Source organism: Scyliorhinus canicula, chromosome 4, assembly GCF_902713615.1.
Source record: "Scyliorhinus canicula chromosome 4, sScyCan1.1, whole genome shotgun sequence".
In the NCBI taxonomy this organism is placed as follows: Eukaryota; Metazoa; Chordata; class Chondrichthyes; order Carcharhiniformes; family Scyliorhinidae; genus Scyliorhinus; species Scyliorhinus canicula.
In genome coordinates, this window is record NC_052149.1 from 40002025 (window position 1) to 40016844 (window position 14820).

The 14820-nt window shown below is 44.4% G+C and overlaps 1 protein-coding gene across 2 annotated transcripts in view; it reads left to right on the plus strand.

The window, feature by feature from the left end:
- Positions 1 to 14820, plus strand: part of ptch2 (patched 2) — a 143424-nt gene that overhangs the window by 78371 nt on the left and 50233 nt on the right. For both annotated transcript variants that reach the window (XM_038794089.1, XM_038794090.1), the window contains 6 exons: positions 3106 to 3237; positions 7020 to 7175; positions 7341 to 7439; positions 7969 to 8094; positions 10818 to 10936; positions 11765 to 12167. In XM_038794089.1, the coding sequence (XP_038650017.1) occupies positions 3106 to 3237; positions 7020 to 7175; positions 7341 to 7439; positions 7969 to 8094; positions 10818 to 10936; positions 11765 to 12167 (1035 nt within the window). The remainder of the gene's footprint in view (positions 1 to 3105; positions 3238 to 7019; positions 7176 to 7340; positions 7440 to 7968; positions 8095 to 10817; positions 10937 to 11764; positions 12168 to 14820) is intronic.

Here is a 14820-nt window from a genome sequence, read left to right on the forward strand (position 1 = left end):
TTTACCGGGAGTTCTGGAGATGTGAGCAGGAAGATGGAGATAAGTTATGGTCAGAGACCCAAAGACATGGTCAAAGCAGGTAGATTTTACAGAAGCTTTTGAACGTTGAGACAGGGGTAACAAAACAGAAGAATTTGAGAAAAGAATTCCAAAATGCAATGGCATGGTGCCTGAAATGTCTGTCACCAATGATAGAGTATCGGGGAGGGTGATAGACAGCGAAACAGAATCATAGGCATCGAAAAGGTATTCTGGGACGTTAGCCTCTGTATCCTTCAGTTTGAAGTGGAAAAAATCAGCCACAATCTTCCATTGAGAGACCCCTGCTGAAAAGTGCATAGGTATGCACAACGGGCGAAGACAGAATTATACTTTGTTGTGATGCCCTCAATTGTGTTATAGTTTCTTGGCACTCACTGTCTGCACTCATACGCGACCATTTGGGCAAGGTATCATTCTGGGGTCTTTGATAGAAGATTCCCAAAAAGGAGGCACGGTGAGAGAAATTGATAAGCAGTGGCTGATTAGATGCCAAACCTATGTTTAAAATGCATAGAGCAAACTGATCCTTAAGCAGAAATCGGGTTTATTGGAGTTATTCTTAATGTGTGGGCCTTTATCGGTGTAAAATGTGACTCACTGGAAGCCATGTCACTGTACATGAGAAACACTTCACATCACCAGGAGTTGACCTTTATTATTAGTAGTACAGTGCACAATGTTTATATTGAGCACACTAAATGTAAGTGTTAGCACTGAGAGTACAAGATTGAACTAACAGGTTGGCTCAGTTTAATAAACGCCTCCCAGTGAGCTTCAGGGTTTCATTTCTATGGGAAAATATTTTAAGGATTTTAAAAAAAAATAATAAGTAAAACAAACATGCTTTTCTCCCTTTTTTTTTCGTTCTATTGGACCCATTCCAGTCTGTGCAGGAGAATTGTTTCTGTAAATGCTGGAATTACTTATCAGGCTGATTTCCATCAGTCTGCAGCTGTATTGTACATGGAGTCAGATTCTGGGTTTCTGACAGATGGAGAGTTATGGGAACAAGCTGTTTGGTGATAACTGACACCCAGATGCTGATTGCAAGAAGACCTGAGGCCTACGACGCGCCTGCTTGTAGAGGGAATTGGGTCGTGATGGGGTGAATAACAAACGTGGAAGATGTTTCACTGAATCCCAAGGCTGTAGTCCTTCTGGCCGTGGCAGCTTAGGTGGTGAATGACAGGAACTTTGCTGTTCTCTGGAGGCCATGTGATCTCACCTGACCTTTGACCATAATGATCTTTGGCATCTGCAGCCATTATTCTAAGCTGTCAAGAGTCAAAAATAAAGTATAAGTACACATTTAAAAGGAGCACCCCAGGAAAAAGAAAGATCACTGGACTGGATTGTCAAAAACTTAAATTTGGACAAATAAATTGGATCCCTCCTTGCCATTACCTCAAGTTTCTCCTTCCTCTTCTGACAAGACATCATAATCAGATGAAACCATGGGAAACTCCTGTGGTATTTTCTGATTTGCTTTGAAAATTCGAGATTCAAATTTTATTTTTGCTCAAATTGAAAGCATTCGCAAACTTTAAAAATTTTTTTAGAGTACCCAATTTTGTTTTTCAATTAAGGGGCAATTTAGTGTGGCCAATCCACCTAACCTGCACATCTCTGGGTTGTGGGGGTGAAACCCACACAGACACAGGAGAATGTGCAAACTCCATACAGACAGTGACTGGAGCCAGGATCGAATCTAGGTCTTCAGCGGCGTGAGGCAGCAGTGCTAACCACTGCACCACCGTGGCACCCTAGCAGTCACTAACCTGGACATCATTCAGTCCTTTACATGCTGTTCACAGTTTTCATTTAAGCATGCTACAGCTGTAGATTTTATTGAGTTATTCATCCTCCTGGGTATTTACTGCTCAGTTTTTTTACCCCCTTAGCATTCTTGTCTTATTCAAGATCAGGCTCCAAGCCCATTGCAAGTGGAACTCTTAAGCAATCAGCAAAAGGCCAACCAGACTGAAGTATCTTCTTTAGGCCAGTCAGTTGATTCTGGGAACCCAGTGGAGTGGAGTAAATAAACCAGCATGGGTATTCCAAAGTGCTGATCCAAAGTGGAAAAGGCCTTAAATGCAGCCCATTTAATTGAAGGAATCTGTGAATATTTGATCTCAAGACTTTCCCTAATTGTTTCCATTATTTCAAATGAGATTCTTTGGAGCAGGCTCGAAGGGCTGAATGGTCTCCTCCTGCTTATATTTTGCGGTGCAAAAACATAAATATGTGCTTTTGCCGCACATCTAATCAGGCGAGTACAATTTGGTTAACAGCCTTGATTCCAAAATAATACTTCCACCACTATTAGCGAAAGTCCGGGTTGGAAAGGTTGATTCTTCAACAGAATCATTGTAAGATTAATTTGGACATTTTGTTTTGGAACATGATTCTTATTCACCGTTTTATTGGTGTTTCAAAAGATTTGTGTCAACATTTGTGCCGTTGGAAAAACATTTTTCTTTCCACAATAGTTACCTGGGTGGATTCAATGCACAGTGTATTACTGAGCCATATGTAGAGCAGGAAGTTGCCCCAGTTGATCCATGTCCGTTGTGAGCTCGCAGTGTCAGCCAAGGAGGCAGTGAGAATGCCAGAAAGAGCCTCAGTGTCCTCTTCTGAGATAATATTGGCAGGCTATTTCTTCATTTTCACTAATTCACATATGGACATCTCTCAGCTTGATTCTATGCATTTCAATCAATGGGAATGATGATTGACTTTTGCCCTTCTTCCAGACCCAGAACGTTGAGGCCCATTGCAACATATCAGCTCTTACCCTGGTTTAGATCCACCAACTCACCAGAGGTCAGGAATCAAATCTGGGACCTTCTGTGTCAGTTCAGCTATGCACTTCTTTTATCAACTTACCTTTTGAGGCACCCTTACTCCGCAAAGAACAATTGTGACTTTTTGAATCTCAGAGGGATTTACTTCACTACCAAATGGAGGCCTTAAAATATTTGTTCCAAATTCTTTTTGTGTACATGTTTCAAAGATGGAGTAATACTGCTATGTTTAACTACTCATTTTAACTTTTCCTTGTAGGTAGCACACCAGACTGTGCCTCAGAATTCCTCCCAAAATATCCACGCCTTTTCCACCACCACCCTTAATGACATCATGAAATCTTTTTCCGATGTCAGTGGTATTCGCGTCGCTGGAGGGTACTTGCTAATGGTGAGCATGTTTTTACTTCTTGATATCTGTTTAGAGTTAACGTCAATTCTGACTGTAATGGGATCAAAAAACTTAAAGAAATCTACAGGCACAGGGAGTACAGTTTTGCGGAAATTCAACTTTCAGGTCTATATCCTAGACTTAAATTCAGCTCAGATTGATATTGTTAGGGGAATAATCAACAATGGAACACTAAAGTATTGCGACTTCAGAAGACATTCGTTATTTATCAATATCATCTGAACCATCAGATTTGTAACATTCTTAAAGTTTAGTCTGGTCAATGTATTTATCTGTAGCAACATATCCACATATTAATACACTCTACCTGTCTCAATTCTCCTATTATAAATCTCAATATACATTTTTATGATGGAATAATTGTCATCTGCTGATGGTGATTCTGTAGATGCATTACCAACTCCTGAGACTGTACTTCCGAGCTCAGTGTTTACATTTGGCAATTTGACTCAATAATATAAATTGAAGTATCGTTTCTCAAAATAAGGATAGATTATATGACTAAAACTGGGGATTGAATTATGTGTAGGTGTCCTGAGCCGATTGTCATCTATTTGCTAAACTGTTTCTTTTTTTTGACATTGGATTGGATTTGTTTATTGTCACATGTACCGAGGTACAGGGAAAAGTATTTTTCTGCGAGCAGCTCCAGCAGATCATTAAGTACATGAAAAGAAAACAAAAACAATACATAATAGGACAACAAAAGGTACACAATGTAAATACATAGACACCGGCATCAGGTGAAGCATACAGGAGTGTAGTATTAGTCTGGTCAGTTCATAAGAGGGTTGCTTCGGAATCTAGGGCGGGATTCTCTGACCCCCCCTGCCGGGTCGGAGAATCGCCGGGGGGGGCGGCGTGAATACCGCCCCGACGCCGGCTGCCAAATTCTCCGGTGCCGGGGTTTTGGCGGGGGCGGGAATCATGCCGCCGCGGCCGCTGGCAGCGGAACCCTCAGCAATTCACCGGCCCACAATGGGCCGAGTGGCTGCCCGTTTTCGGCCAGTCCCACCGGCGTAAATCAAATCAGGTCCGTACCTGCGGGATCTGACTCTACGGGCGGCCTGCAGAGTCCTTGGAGGGGTGCGGGGGGGATCTGGCCCCGAGGGGTGCCCCCACGTTGGCGTGGCCCACGATCGGGGCCCACCGATCTGCGGGCGGGCCTGTGCCGTGGGGGCATTCTTTCCCTCCGCGCCGGCGGGGAGAAGAACCCCCCCTGTGCATGCGCTGGGATGACGCCAGCACACGCTGACGCTCCCGCGCAGGCATCAAGCCCTTCCGCGCCAGCTGGCGTGGTGCCAGCGCCGACCTAGCCCCTGAAGGTGCGAAGGATTCCACATCTTCCCGGCAACCCGATGCCAGAGTGGTTCACGCCACTCCTCGGCGCTGGTACGGCCCGCCCTGCCGGGTAGGTGAGAATCCCGCCCCTAGTAATAATAAGAACTAGGAGCAGGAGTAGGCCATCTGGCCCCTCGAGCCTGCTCCGCCATTCAATGAGATCATGGCTGATCTTTTGTGGACTCAGCTCCACTTTCCAGCCCGAACACCATAACCCTTAATCCCTTTATTCTTCAATAAACTATCTATCTTTACCTTAAAAACATTTAATGAAGGAGCCTCAACTGCTTCACTGGGCAAGGAATTCCATAGATTCACAACTCTTTGGGTGAAGAAGTTCCTCCTAAACTCAGTCCTAAATCTACTTCCCCTTATTTTGAGGCTATGTCCCCTAGTTCTGCTTTCACCCGCCAGTGGAAACAACCTGCCCGCATCTATCCTATCTTCTCCCTTCATAATTTTTAATGTTTCTATAAGATCCCCCCTCATCCTTCTAAATTCCAACGAGTACAGTCCCAGTCTACTCAACCTCTCCTCATAATCCAACCCCTTCAGATCTGGGATTAACCTAGTGAATCTCCTCTGCACACCCTCCAGTGCCAGTATGTCCTTTCTCAAGTAAGGAGACCAAAACTGAACACAATACTCCAGGCGTGGTCTCACTAACACCTTATACAATTGCAACATAACCTCCCTAGTCTTAAACTCCATCCCTCTAGCAATGAAGGACAAAATTCCATTTGCCTTCTTAATCACCTTTTGCACCTGTAAACCAACTTTCTGTGACTCATGCACTAGCACACCCAAGTCTCTCTGCACAGCGGCATGCTTTAATATTTTATCGTTTAAATAATAATTCCGTTTGCTGTTATTCCTACCAAAATGAATAACCTCACATTTGTTAACATTGTATTCCATCTGCCAGACCCTAGCCCATTCACTTAACCTATCCAAATCCCTCTGCAGACTTTCAGTATCCTCTGCACTTTTCGCTTTACCACTCATCTTAGTGTCATCTGCAAACTTGGACACATTGCCCTTGGTCCCCAACTCCAAATCATCTATGTAAATTGTGAACAATTGTGGGCCCAACACAGATCCCTGAGGGACACCACTAGCTACTGATTGCCAACCAGAGAAACACTCATTAATCCCCACTCTTTGCTTTCTATTAATTAACCAATCCTCTATCCATGCTACTACTTTACCCTTAATGCCATGCATCTTTATCTTATGCAGCGACCTTTTGTGTGGCACCTTGTCAATGGCTTTCTGGAAATCCAGATATACCACATCCATTGGCTCCCCGTTATCTACTGCACTGGTAATGTCCTCAAAAAATTCCACTAAATTAGTCAGGCACGACCTGCCCTTTATGAACCCATGCTGCGTCTGCCCAATGGGACAATTCCTATCCAGATGCCTTGCTATTTCTTCCTTGATGATAGATTCCAGCATCTTCCCTACTACCGAAGTTAAGCTCACTAGCCTATAATTTCCTGCTCTCTGCCTACCTCCTTTTTTAAACAGTGGTGGAAGTAATGGGGAACAGTAATGGGGAAGAAGCTGTTTTTGAATCAGTTTGTGCATGTTCTCAGACTTTTGTATCTCCTGTCCGATGGAAGAAGTTGGAAGAGTGAGTAAACCGGGTGGGAGGGGTCTTTGATTATGTTGCCCGCTTTCCCCAGGCAGCGGGAGGTGTAGATAAAGTCAATGGATGGGAGGCAGGTTCGTGTGATGGGAACTCCACATGGACAGTGACCTGGGGCTGGGATGGAACCAGGGTCCTAAGCGCAGTGGGCCAGCAGTGCAAACCACTGCTCCACCGTGCTGCCCAAATATCCATCATTTAAGCTTAGATGAAAGGATGCGAATGACAAAAGATATTGGAGACATGAAAGATGCTCCGGAAATTAAGCTTTCTTTCCTTAAAATGATACCCACGATCCTGAACTACAGATAAAATCCCTACTTGTGACACATGAACAGTCAAGACCAAAGGGAGATATGTGCCTTATAACCAACAAATTACTTTGAGGTGTAGCCACTGTTGTTATGTATGCAAAGATGGCACCAATCTCCAAGGCACCGTAAACAGAAAATGAATAAAATAAGCTATGTGGTGTTTATTAAGAGATAAATGTTGACCAGGATACAGGGAGAACATCGTCCTCCTTTCAATACCATATGGCATGAATAGCTAGGGCCTCAGTTTACCAACATAACCAAATATCTTCAACAATGCAGCACTCACTCAGTTTCCCATGTGTTCACCTGTGATGCCAATCTTTACCTGAAACATTAACACATCTGTTCTCTCCACAGGTCACCACTGACTGTCTTACATTTATTTCCAGTTTATGTTTTTGTTTTATTCTTTGTTCATTGTACGCTGTTCATTTTTTTTCCAACTCCATTAGTTGGCATATGCTTGTGTGACCATGCTGAGGTGGGACTGTTCGAAATCCCAAGGGGCTGTGGGACTGGCAGGAGTTCTGTTGGTGGCATTATCAGTAGCTTCAGGACTTGGGCTGAGTTCACTCCTGGGAATTTCCTTCAATGCTGCAACGACCCAGGTACATAATTCCATCTCTCCCTCTATCCCTCACCCTCCCAAGAGGGCTACAGCCCAGCATTTCTGTACTGAGTTCATAATCATTGTCGGAGGGGGAAGGTGCATTTTGTGCAGAGCAGATTGTGTGTGCAATATTAATCATTTCTTTTCCGTCTTCTGGATCTAGGTGTTACCATTTCTGGCTCTGGGTATTGGTGTCGATGATATGTTTCTACTGGCTCACGCATTCACTGAAACTGGTCAAAATAAGAACATTCCTTTCAAGGTAAAGATGAAAATATGCTTAATACTGCAATACAATATTACTTTCTTTCCTTGTGATTACACTTGGATAGTCAGAAGAACATTACAAAAGAACATTACAAATCAGAAGAACATTCTGAATTCAACTTGCTTACTGATAGTCAGGAGTACCTTTGATGTGAGCATTGGAGAAGTGGTTATGCCACTTGTTCTTGTCCACTTGGAGGTGACCCTCATGTAAGTGTGCTGAATTCACATGGCTTGGAATATTTCTTACTGGACATCCCCATCAAAACCTCCAATTCAGCGAATAAGCAAACTCACGTTGGGATTGTCACTGGACTCCACACTAGATTCTAAAAGCAACAAAGATTTTAAACTTAGCATTTAATTAAAAAGGAATTCTACATGTGAGGCTACATGCAGGTCTGAATGTGTATGTTTGTGCGTGTCTTTGTGCACTTGCTCAGTCTTGCCTGCAAGTATGATGGAACTTTGCAGTTTGAAACTTTTATGCTGCTTTTCACTGATGATTTTATTTTGTGCTTCAGGACAGGACGGGCGAATGCTTGAGGCGGACAGGGACCAGTGTTGCCCTCACATCCATTAATAACATAATCGCTTTCTTTATGGCTGCTCTGATCCCCATTCCTGCACTCCGTGCTTTTTCCTTACAGGTAGGTGAATCATATGAAGTGCCTTGATCGCACATAATGTGCTCAGCATATTGGTTGTGCTTTTTTAAATAAAAATTTACAACATGTGTATTTGTGTTGGGGGGATGAGGGTGGATTAGGGCCTCCATAAATTATTTTGCTGCAGGTGTTGTACGCTTCCTTGAATGTATCTTCACCACCCCTGTTGCTTACCTGCAGGGTGGGCTTCACTGTTTAAAAAAAAAATAATGAGACAGCTTGTCATTAGGTGTGAGGGGAAAGGTTGAATTTGGCTTCTTCCGAAGTGGTGAATTGGTTGAAAAGAAAAAAGTTGCAGTTTTGAAGGATTGACACGGCAGCAGGGTACTTGCTTTTCCTCGCATTTGCGCAGGATTCAGAAGTTTTTAAAAAATAAATTTAGAGCAGCCAATAATTTTTCTTTTCCAATTAAGGGGCAATTTAGCGTGGCCAATCCACCTAACCAGCACATCTTTGGGTTCTGGGGGTGAGACCCACACAGACACGGGGAGAATGTGCAAACTCCACACGGACAGTGACCCAGGGCCGGGATTCGAACCCAGGTCCTCAGCACCGCAGTCCCAGTGCTAACCACCGCGCCACATGCCGCCCTTTGGGATTTGGAAGTTGACACATCTTTACGCAAATGAAAGGCTATCAGGCGCAACGTTGACTCCCTCCTCTTACAAAGCTAACCATTTTCTGCCAGAGAAGGTCTTTGGACCAACTGCTGGTTGGTTGCAACTTCTTGTCGCAGCTGTCTCCATAAAGAAAATAGTGCCAATATTAATTTATAAAATGTTTAACTTCAGGGCAGCAAGACGTAGTTCTCCTTTGGAAACTGACTCCCGCAGTCAACTGTTGGCTAAATTGGAGTCACATTGGAAGCCAATGTAAAGTACACCATAGTTATATATTTCACTAAATTAATAATGTAATATTTGAAAATGCATCAGCTGGACATGCTAATAGAAGAGACTAAAACAAAAGCAAAATGTTGCACTTGTTGGAAATCTGGAAAAAAGACATAAATGCTTACCACTTTTGCCATCAATCGCATGCCTACTCTGACCTCTCTGTCCTCGACATCTTACACCATTGTTCCAGGAGGTTCAACACAAGCTCAGAGAGCAACATCTCCTCTGGCACAATGCGTGATAGTGAGTTTTGTAACCTGCAATTCTGCACGTGTTGCCATATCACCCAGTCTAAGGCTACACGCACAGGAGGAAGAAACAGTTGATGTTTATCTTGAATTTCATTTGAAGGGACGGTCATTTTAGTTGAAATACCATAGCGTGCACAATGTGAAACATTTCAACAGGATTTGCTTGTTATCAAGTTAGATGTAGATTTGTTCTTTTGAAGAAGTTTTTTTAAAAGGGCAAGATGATATAAATAAGTCTTATAAACTATCCAATGTTTTTGGCATTGATATTAAAATTGGATTATTATCTATTTCTTTGGAGAGATTAAGTGAGGCTTTATCTTCCTTTGTAAAATTTGTCTTTTAGAGGAGCACTGGGCAGGGGAAGGATTATTGTCATATGGCACTAGCAATTTGTGGAGCAAGATGAGTTCCATCTCCTTTTTTAAAAATGTTTTTATTTGGAAGGAAAGGCTAAGGAAAATATCTTTGAATTCTTATATTAAATCAAATTAAATTTCCATTAAATAATTGTTTTTTCTTGTACGTTACGCCTGAAAAAAGTACATTTATTTACATGCTGAAGGCGGTTGTATTGAAAACACAGTCCTACTGGCTGACTGTAAAACTAGTGGCTTAGCAAAGCCTGGGAGTCGCTGATTGAAAACAATACAATGGGAATTAAGTAGCAAGAACCTGACAGGCTCGAACACTGAGCCAGCCTTTAAACAGGCTTCTAAATTGCACAGCCTAGGTAGTTGGCATAAATGATGGGATATATCATCTACAAGTCAGCTCCAGCTATGTGATCTGCCTGAGCTTACTGGGTGGTCTGGGAGATAATAACATACTATAATGTCTGCCTCAGGCAACCCCACCCCCTGCTTTTTCACTTACATCAGACTGCTGTGACCTTAGGAGTCTCTTTCAGATTAATGTTTATGTAGAGGAGGGGTGTGGAAAGGGGGCATTTTTGGGAAAGGGGGTGATTTCTTGCTTCAAATCCTTTTAGTGATTTAATATTTTCTTTGGCTTAGTACATGGATTTAGTGAGGTCTGGAAGTGGGTTGTAGTACAACTTACCTAAAGCTAGAAATATCTTGGTTAGAAATCAGAAACTGCTGTTCTCAGAACACTTTGCCTGAGGCCTAGGGCCTACAGTGAAGCTATAGGTTTACAACTGTGCTTCTTTCAAATCTTAAAGGGACATCTTAGCTAGTAAGCAGTCTTGCAAGACAGCATAGCAATTAGTAAGCAAAACAGGAGCACTGTGAGCAAACAACACCAATTACATTTGATACTATAGAAATATATTTTACTTAGTAACAGAAATAATGGCAGGTACAGTGTGGAAATATATCTCTTCACAATATGGGGGCACAGAAGTGGAGTTTTCATGTGGGCTGCTGATTTGCATTAAGAATGAAAGCCTCTCTCCTCACATTCCCCCGCCTCATCAATGTCCAGAGCTTTTCAAAGTTCTAGTTTTACATATTTTGAAATCTAAACAGCAGCCTGCATTCGTACTGGAATATTATTAATATCTCCTGTTTGCTCTTGTTCCTCCTGCCCCTCACAGGCTGCAATTGTTGTGGTGTTCAACTTTGCTATGGTGCTCCTCATCTTTCCTGCCATTTTAAGCTTGGACCTTCATCGGCGGGAAGATAAAAGGTTGGATATTTTCTGCTGCTTTTCCAGGTGAGTGTTCCTTTCAGCATAAAGTTCTCGGGTATGATTTTCACCCGCTGTGAAGGCTGGGCAGTGGTAGGCTATGAGACGAGATCACAAAAGGGAAAGATAAGAAAGATGCAGGAGATTTGCCTATGCTTACCAAGGCATGGTGAGGGTGGAATTTGTCAACATCAGTAGCGCAAAATGGACTAAGAGTGAAGCATTGCACACAACCCCGGATTGCATTAAGCAATCGGACGCCGTGTATGGTATACCATTGATTCACTGGCAAACATTCTGTGCTACTAGTGTTCACCTGATTCACCCCTGCAAAGTTCCTGTTGACAAGGTCACCAAGGAAGGGGAAAAGGTAAAACTAACAGAGGTGGAACCTTCTCTTAAAGCCTGATCGCTGAATTGCTTCAAACATATTGTATGCTTAACCCTTTAAAACAGAGAATGGTACACAGCAGAATGTGAAGACTACTTGTAGTAATCGTTATTTGCATAATCTGGACACCATCATGAAACATTCGGGACTTTAGCACCCACCATAGCATCTGTTATCTACTCGTGAAAGGGTCAAAGCTGCTTTCAGCAACCATAAAATAGATATGTGGGAGTGATTTCCAGGGAAATAATTTCACGTCAGGAATTAATTCAGAGGGTGGTTAGAAACTATTTGAGTTTAGTTCCCATGGCTTATGATGTCTGCGTTCGTCAATAATATTACTAACTCATAATTATTCCCAGGCATCCATTGCTGTCGCTCAATGTTTTGATATATATATATGCAACTGTATAACGATATAGGTATAGGATGAGTTACATGTGAAAATATATTTTGTTTTTCAGTCTCTGCTCATCACGAGTGATTCAGGTCCAGCCACAAGAATTTGCAGATGCGAACGATAACCATAACTTCCATCCTTCTCCATATGGTGGGCCAACATTTACCCACAGTACACAGATCACCACTACAGTCCAGGCCTTCACTCAGTGTGATCCCTCAGGGCAGCACATTGTCACCATCATTTCACCGACTTCACGGATCTCTTCAACTCCTTCTGTCATCGTGCCCCCAGATCATGTTGGCCCCCAGGGTATGGACCCCACTAGTTCAACTAGGGACTTGCTAGCCCAGATGGATGAGGCAAAAGCCGGCAGGGACTGTGTTCAGATGCCTTTTGTCAAATGGAGTCTGGCAGATTTTGCACGAGACAAGTACGCTCCACTTCTTCTCAAGACAGAATCTAAAGTAAGCAATTTTCCTTTCTTATTATTTCATTTTTTATTATTTTGAAGATCCTCCCACACCACTGCCCCATGACTCAGTGGTCAAATGCACCACATAGAACATAGAACACCACATAGTGTAGTAGTTACTGATTCATACGAATGAGAAATAAAAGGGGCGCGATTCTCCGCAAATGCGGCGAGTCGTAAAGGCTGCCGTGAAACTGGCCGTGTTTCACGGCAGCCTCCGCGCCCCCTCCCAGGACCCGATTCTTCCCCCCCGGGCGGGGCTAGCAGCGCGGCCCCGTGAAGCACGGCATCGCGGGCTTAGCGACCGTCGCTAAGTCCGCGCGCCAAACGTCACGGCGGCTGACGCGCACGATGACGTCAGCCGTGCATGCGCGGTTTGGACGGCTCCAATCCGCGCATGCGCGGATTATGTCATCACGCAGACGCGTCAAACCCGCGCATGCGCGGGCCGTCATGCCCCTCAGCCGCCCCGCGGACAGATCCTGCGGGGCGGCGGAAGAACAAATAGTGCGCGGGTATCGGACCCGCTGCCCACGATAGGTGCCCACCGATCGCAGGCCCATGCCATGGTTGTCCGGGACGGCACTTTGTGGCCGTTTTCACGAACGGTGAGAGCAGGTGTGATTGCGTTCGTGAAAACGGCCGTAAAGGCCTGGGAACTCGTCCCATCGGCCTGGGGAGAATCGCTGTTCGCCGTAAAAAACGGCGAGCAGCGATTCGTGTCGTGGGGCGGCCATGGGGGGGGGAGAATAGCGGGAGGGCGGGAAAAATGTCGGGAAGGCCCTCCCGCTATTCTCCGACCCGTCGTGGGCAGCGGAGAATCGTGCCCCTGATCACTGGTTTGTGCTCAGTTATCTAATTTCAGGCAGTGGGGAACTACGTTTAACCTGAGGGTCACTAGCAGAAGGTTCTCATTAGAATCATAGAGGTCTACAACACAGAAAAGGCCCTTCGGCCCATCACATCTGCGCCAGTCAAAAACAGGACGGCGCAGTGGTTAGCAATGCTGTCACACGACACTGAGGTCCCAGGTTCGATCCCAACTCTGGGTCACTGTCTGTGTGGAGTTTGCACATTCTCCCCGTGTTTCCGTGGGTTTCGCCCCCACAACCCAAAGATGTGCAGGGTAGGTGGATAGACCACGCTAAATTGCCCCTTAATTGGAAAAAATGAATTGGGCACTCTAAATTTAAAAGAAAAAAAACAACCGCCTGACAGTTCTCATCCCATTTTCTAGCACTTGGCCTTGTGTGCACTGGCATCGCAAGTGCACATATAAATACTTCTTAAATGTTATGAGAGTTTCTGCCTCCACCACCCTTTCACGCAGTGAGTTCCAGACTCCCATCATCCTCTGGGTGAAAATTATTTTCCTCACATCCCCTCCAAATCTCATGTCCCTTACTTAGATCTATGCCGCCTGGTCATCGATTCTTCCACCGAGGGGAAAAGTTTTTCCTGCCGACTCTATCTATGCCCCTCATAATTTTATACATCTCAATCATGTCCCCCCTCAGTCTCCTCTGCTCCAAGGAAACAAAAACTAGACTAGTCTATCCAATCTCTCTTCATAACTAAAACTCTCCAGCCCAGGCAACATCCTGGTAAATCCCCTCTGCACCCTTTCCTGTGCTATCACATCCCTCCTATAATGTGGGTTTCCGAACTGCGCACAATACTCTAGCTGTGGCCTAACTAGCGTTTTATACAGTTCCAGCATAACCTCCCTTCTCTTCAACTTTATTCCTCAGCAAATCAAGGCAAGTATACCATATGCCTTCTCAACCGCTGTATCTACCTGCCCTGCTACCTTAAGGGACCAGTGTACATGCACACTAGGGTCCATTAATCTTTGGTGCTTCCCAGGGTCCTGTTGTTTATCATGTATTCTCTTGCCTTGTTTGGCCTGCCCAAGTGCATCACCTCACTTATCCAGATTGAATTCCATTAGCCACTGATCAGCCGATTCAACCAGCCCTTCTATATCCTCTTGTAATCTAAGACTATCCTCACTATTTACCACCCCACCAATTTTTGTATCATCCGCAAACTTACTGACCAACCCTCCTACATGTCTAAATAATTTATATAAACCACAAACACTTCTTTGGGTTGTGGGGGTGAGACCCACGCAAACACTGGGAGAATGTGCAAACTCCACATGGACAGTGACCCAGAGCCGGGATCGAACCTGGGACCTCGGTGCCGTGAGGCAGCAGGGCTAACCCACTGCGCCACTGTGTTGCCCAGACAGCAGTGCTAACCACTGTGCCACCATGCCGCCCTCTCTAGCCAAAGCATATCTGATCTTATTAAAGTTCTTTTACAGTACCTAGTTAGTCCCTTTTGGAAACTAAGCACTCGGGAACTTTGTGTGAAGACAGTGTTCAGCTCAGCTGGAAGGATTTCTACATGAAGATTGGCCACTGGGACAAGGCAGTGGAAGCAAGTAGAATGATATCTCAGTGTTCGCCACTGCCTTCCGAGCAGGAGAGATTGGGAAGACAATCAGGGTAGGAGGGAAAGTGCCTGAACTGGAACGCTTTTTACCATTTTTACACCAAGATTTAGGATCAGCCAATGCCTAGTCGGGTTTACCTGGGTCAGATACAAGGTTAACCTTTCCTTGTCTTTGACCCAATGAT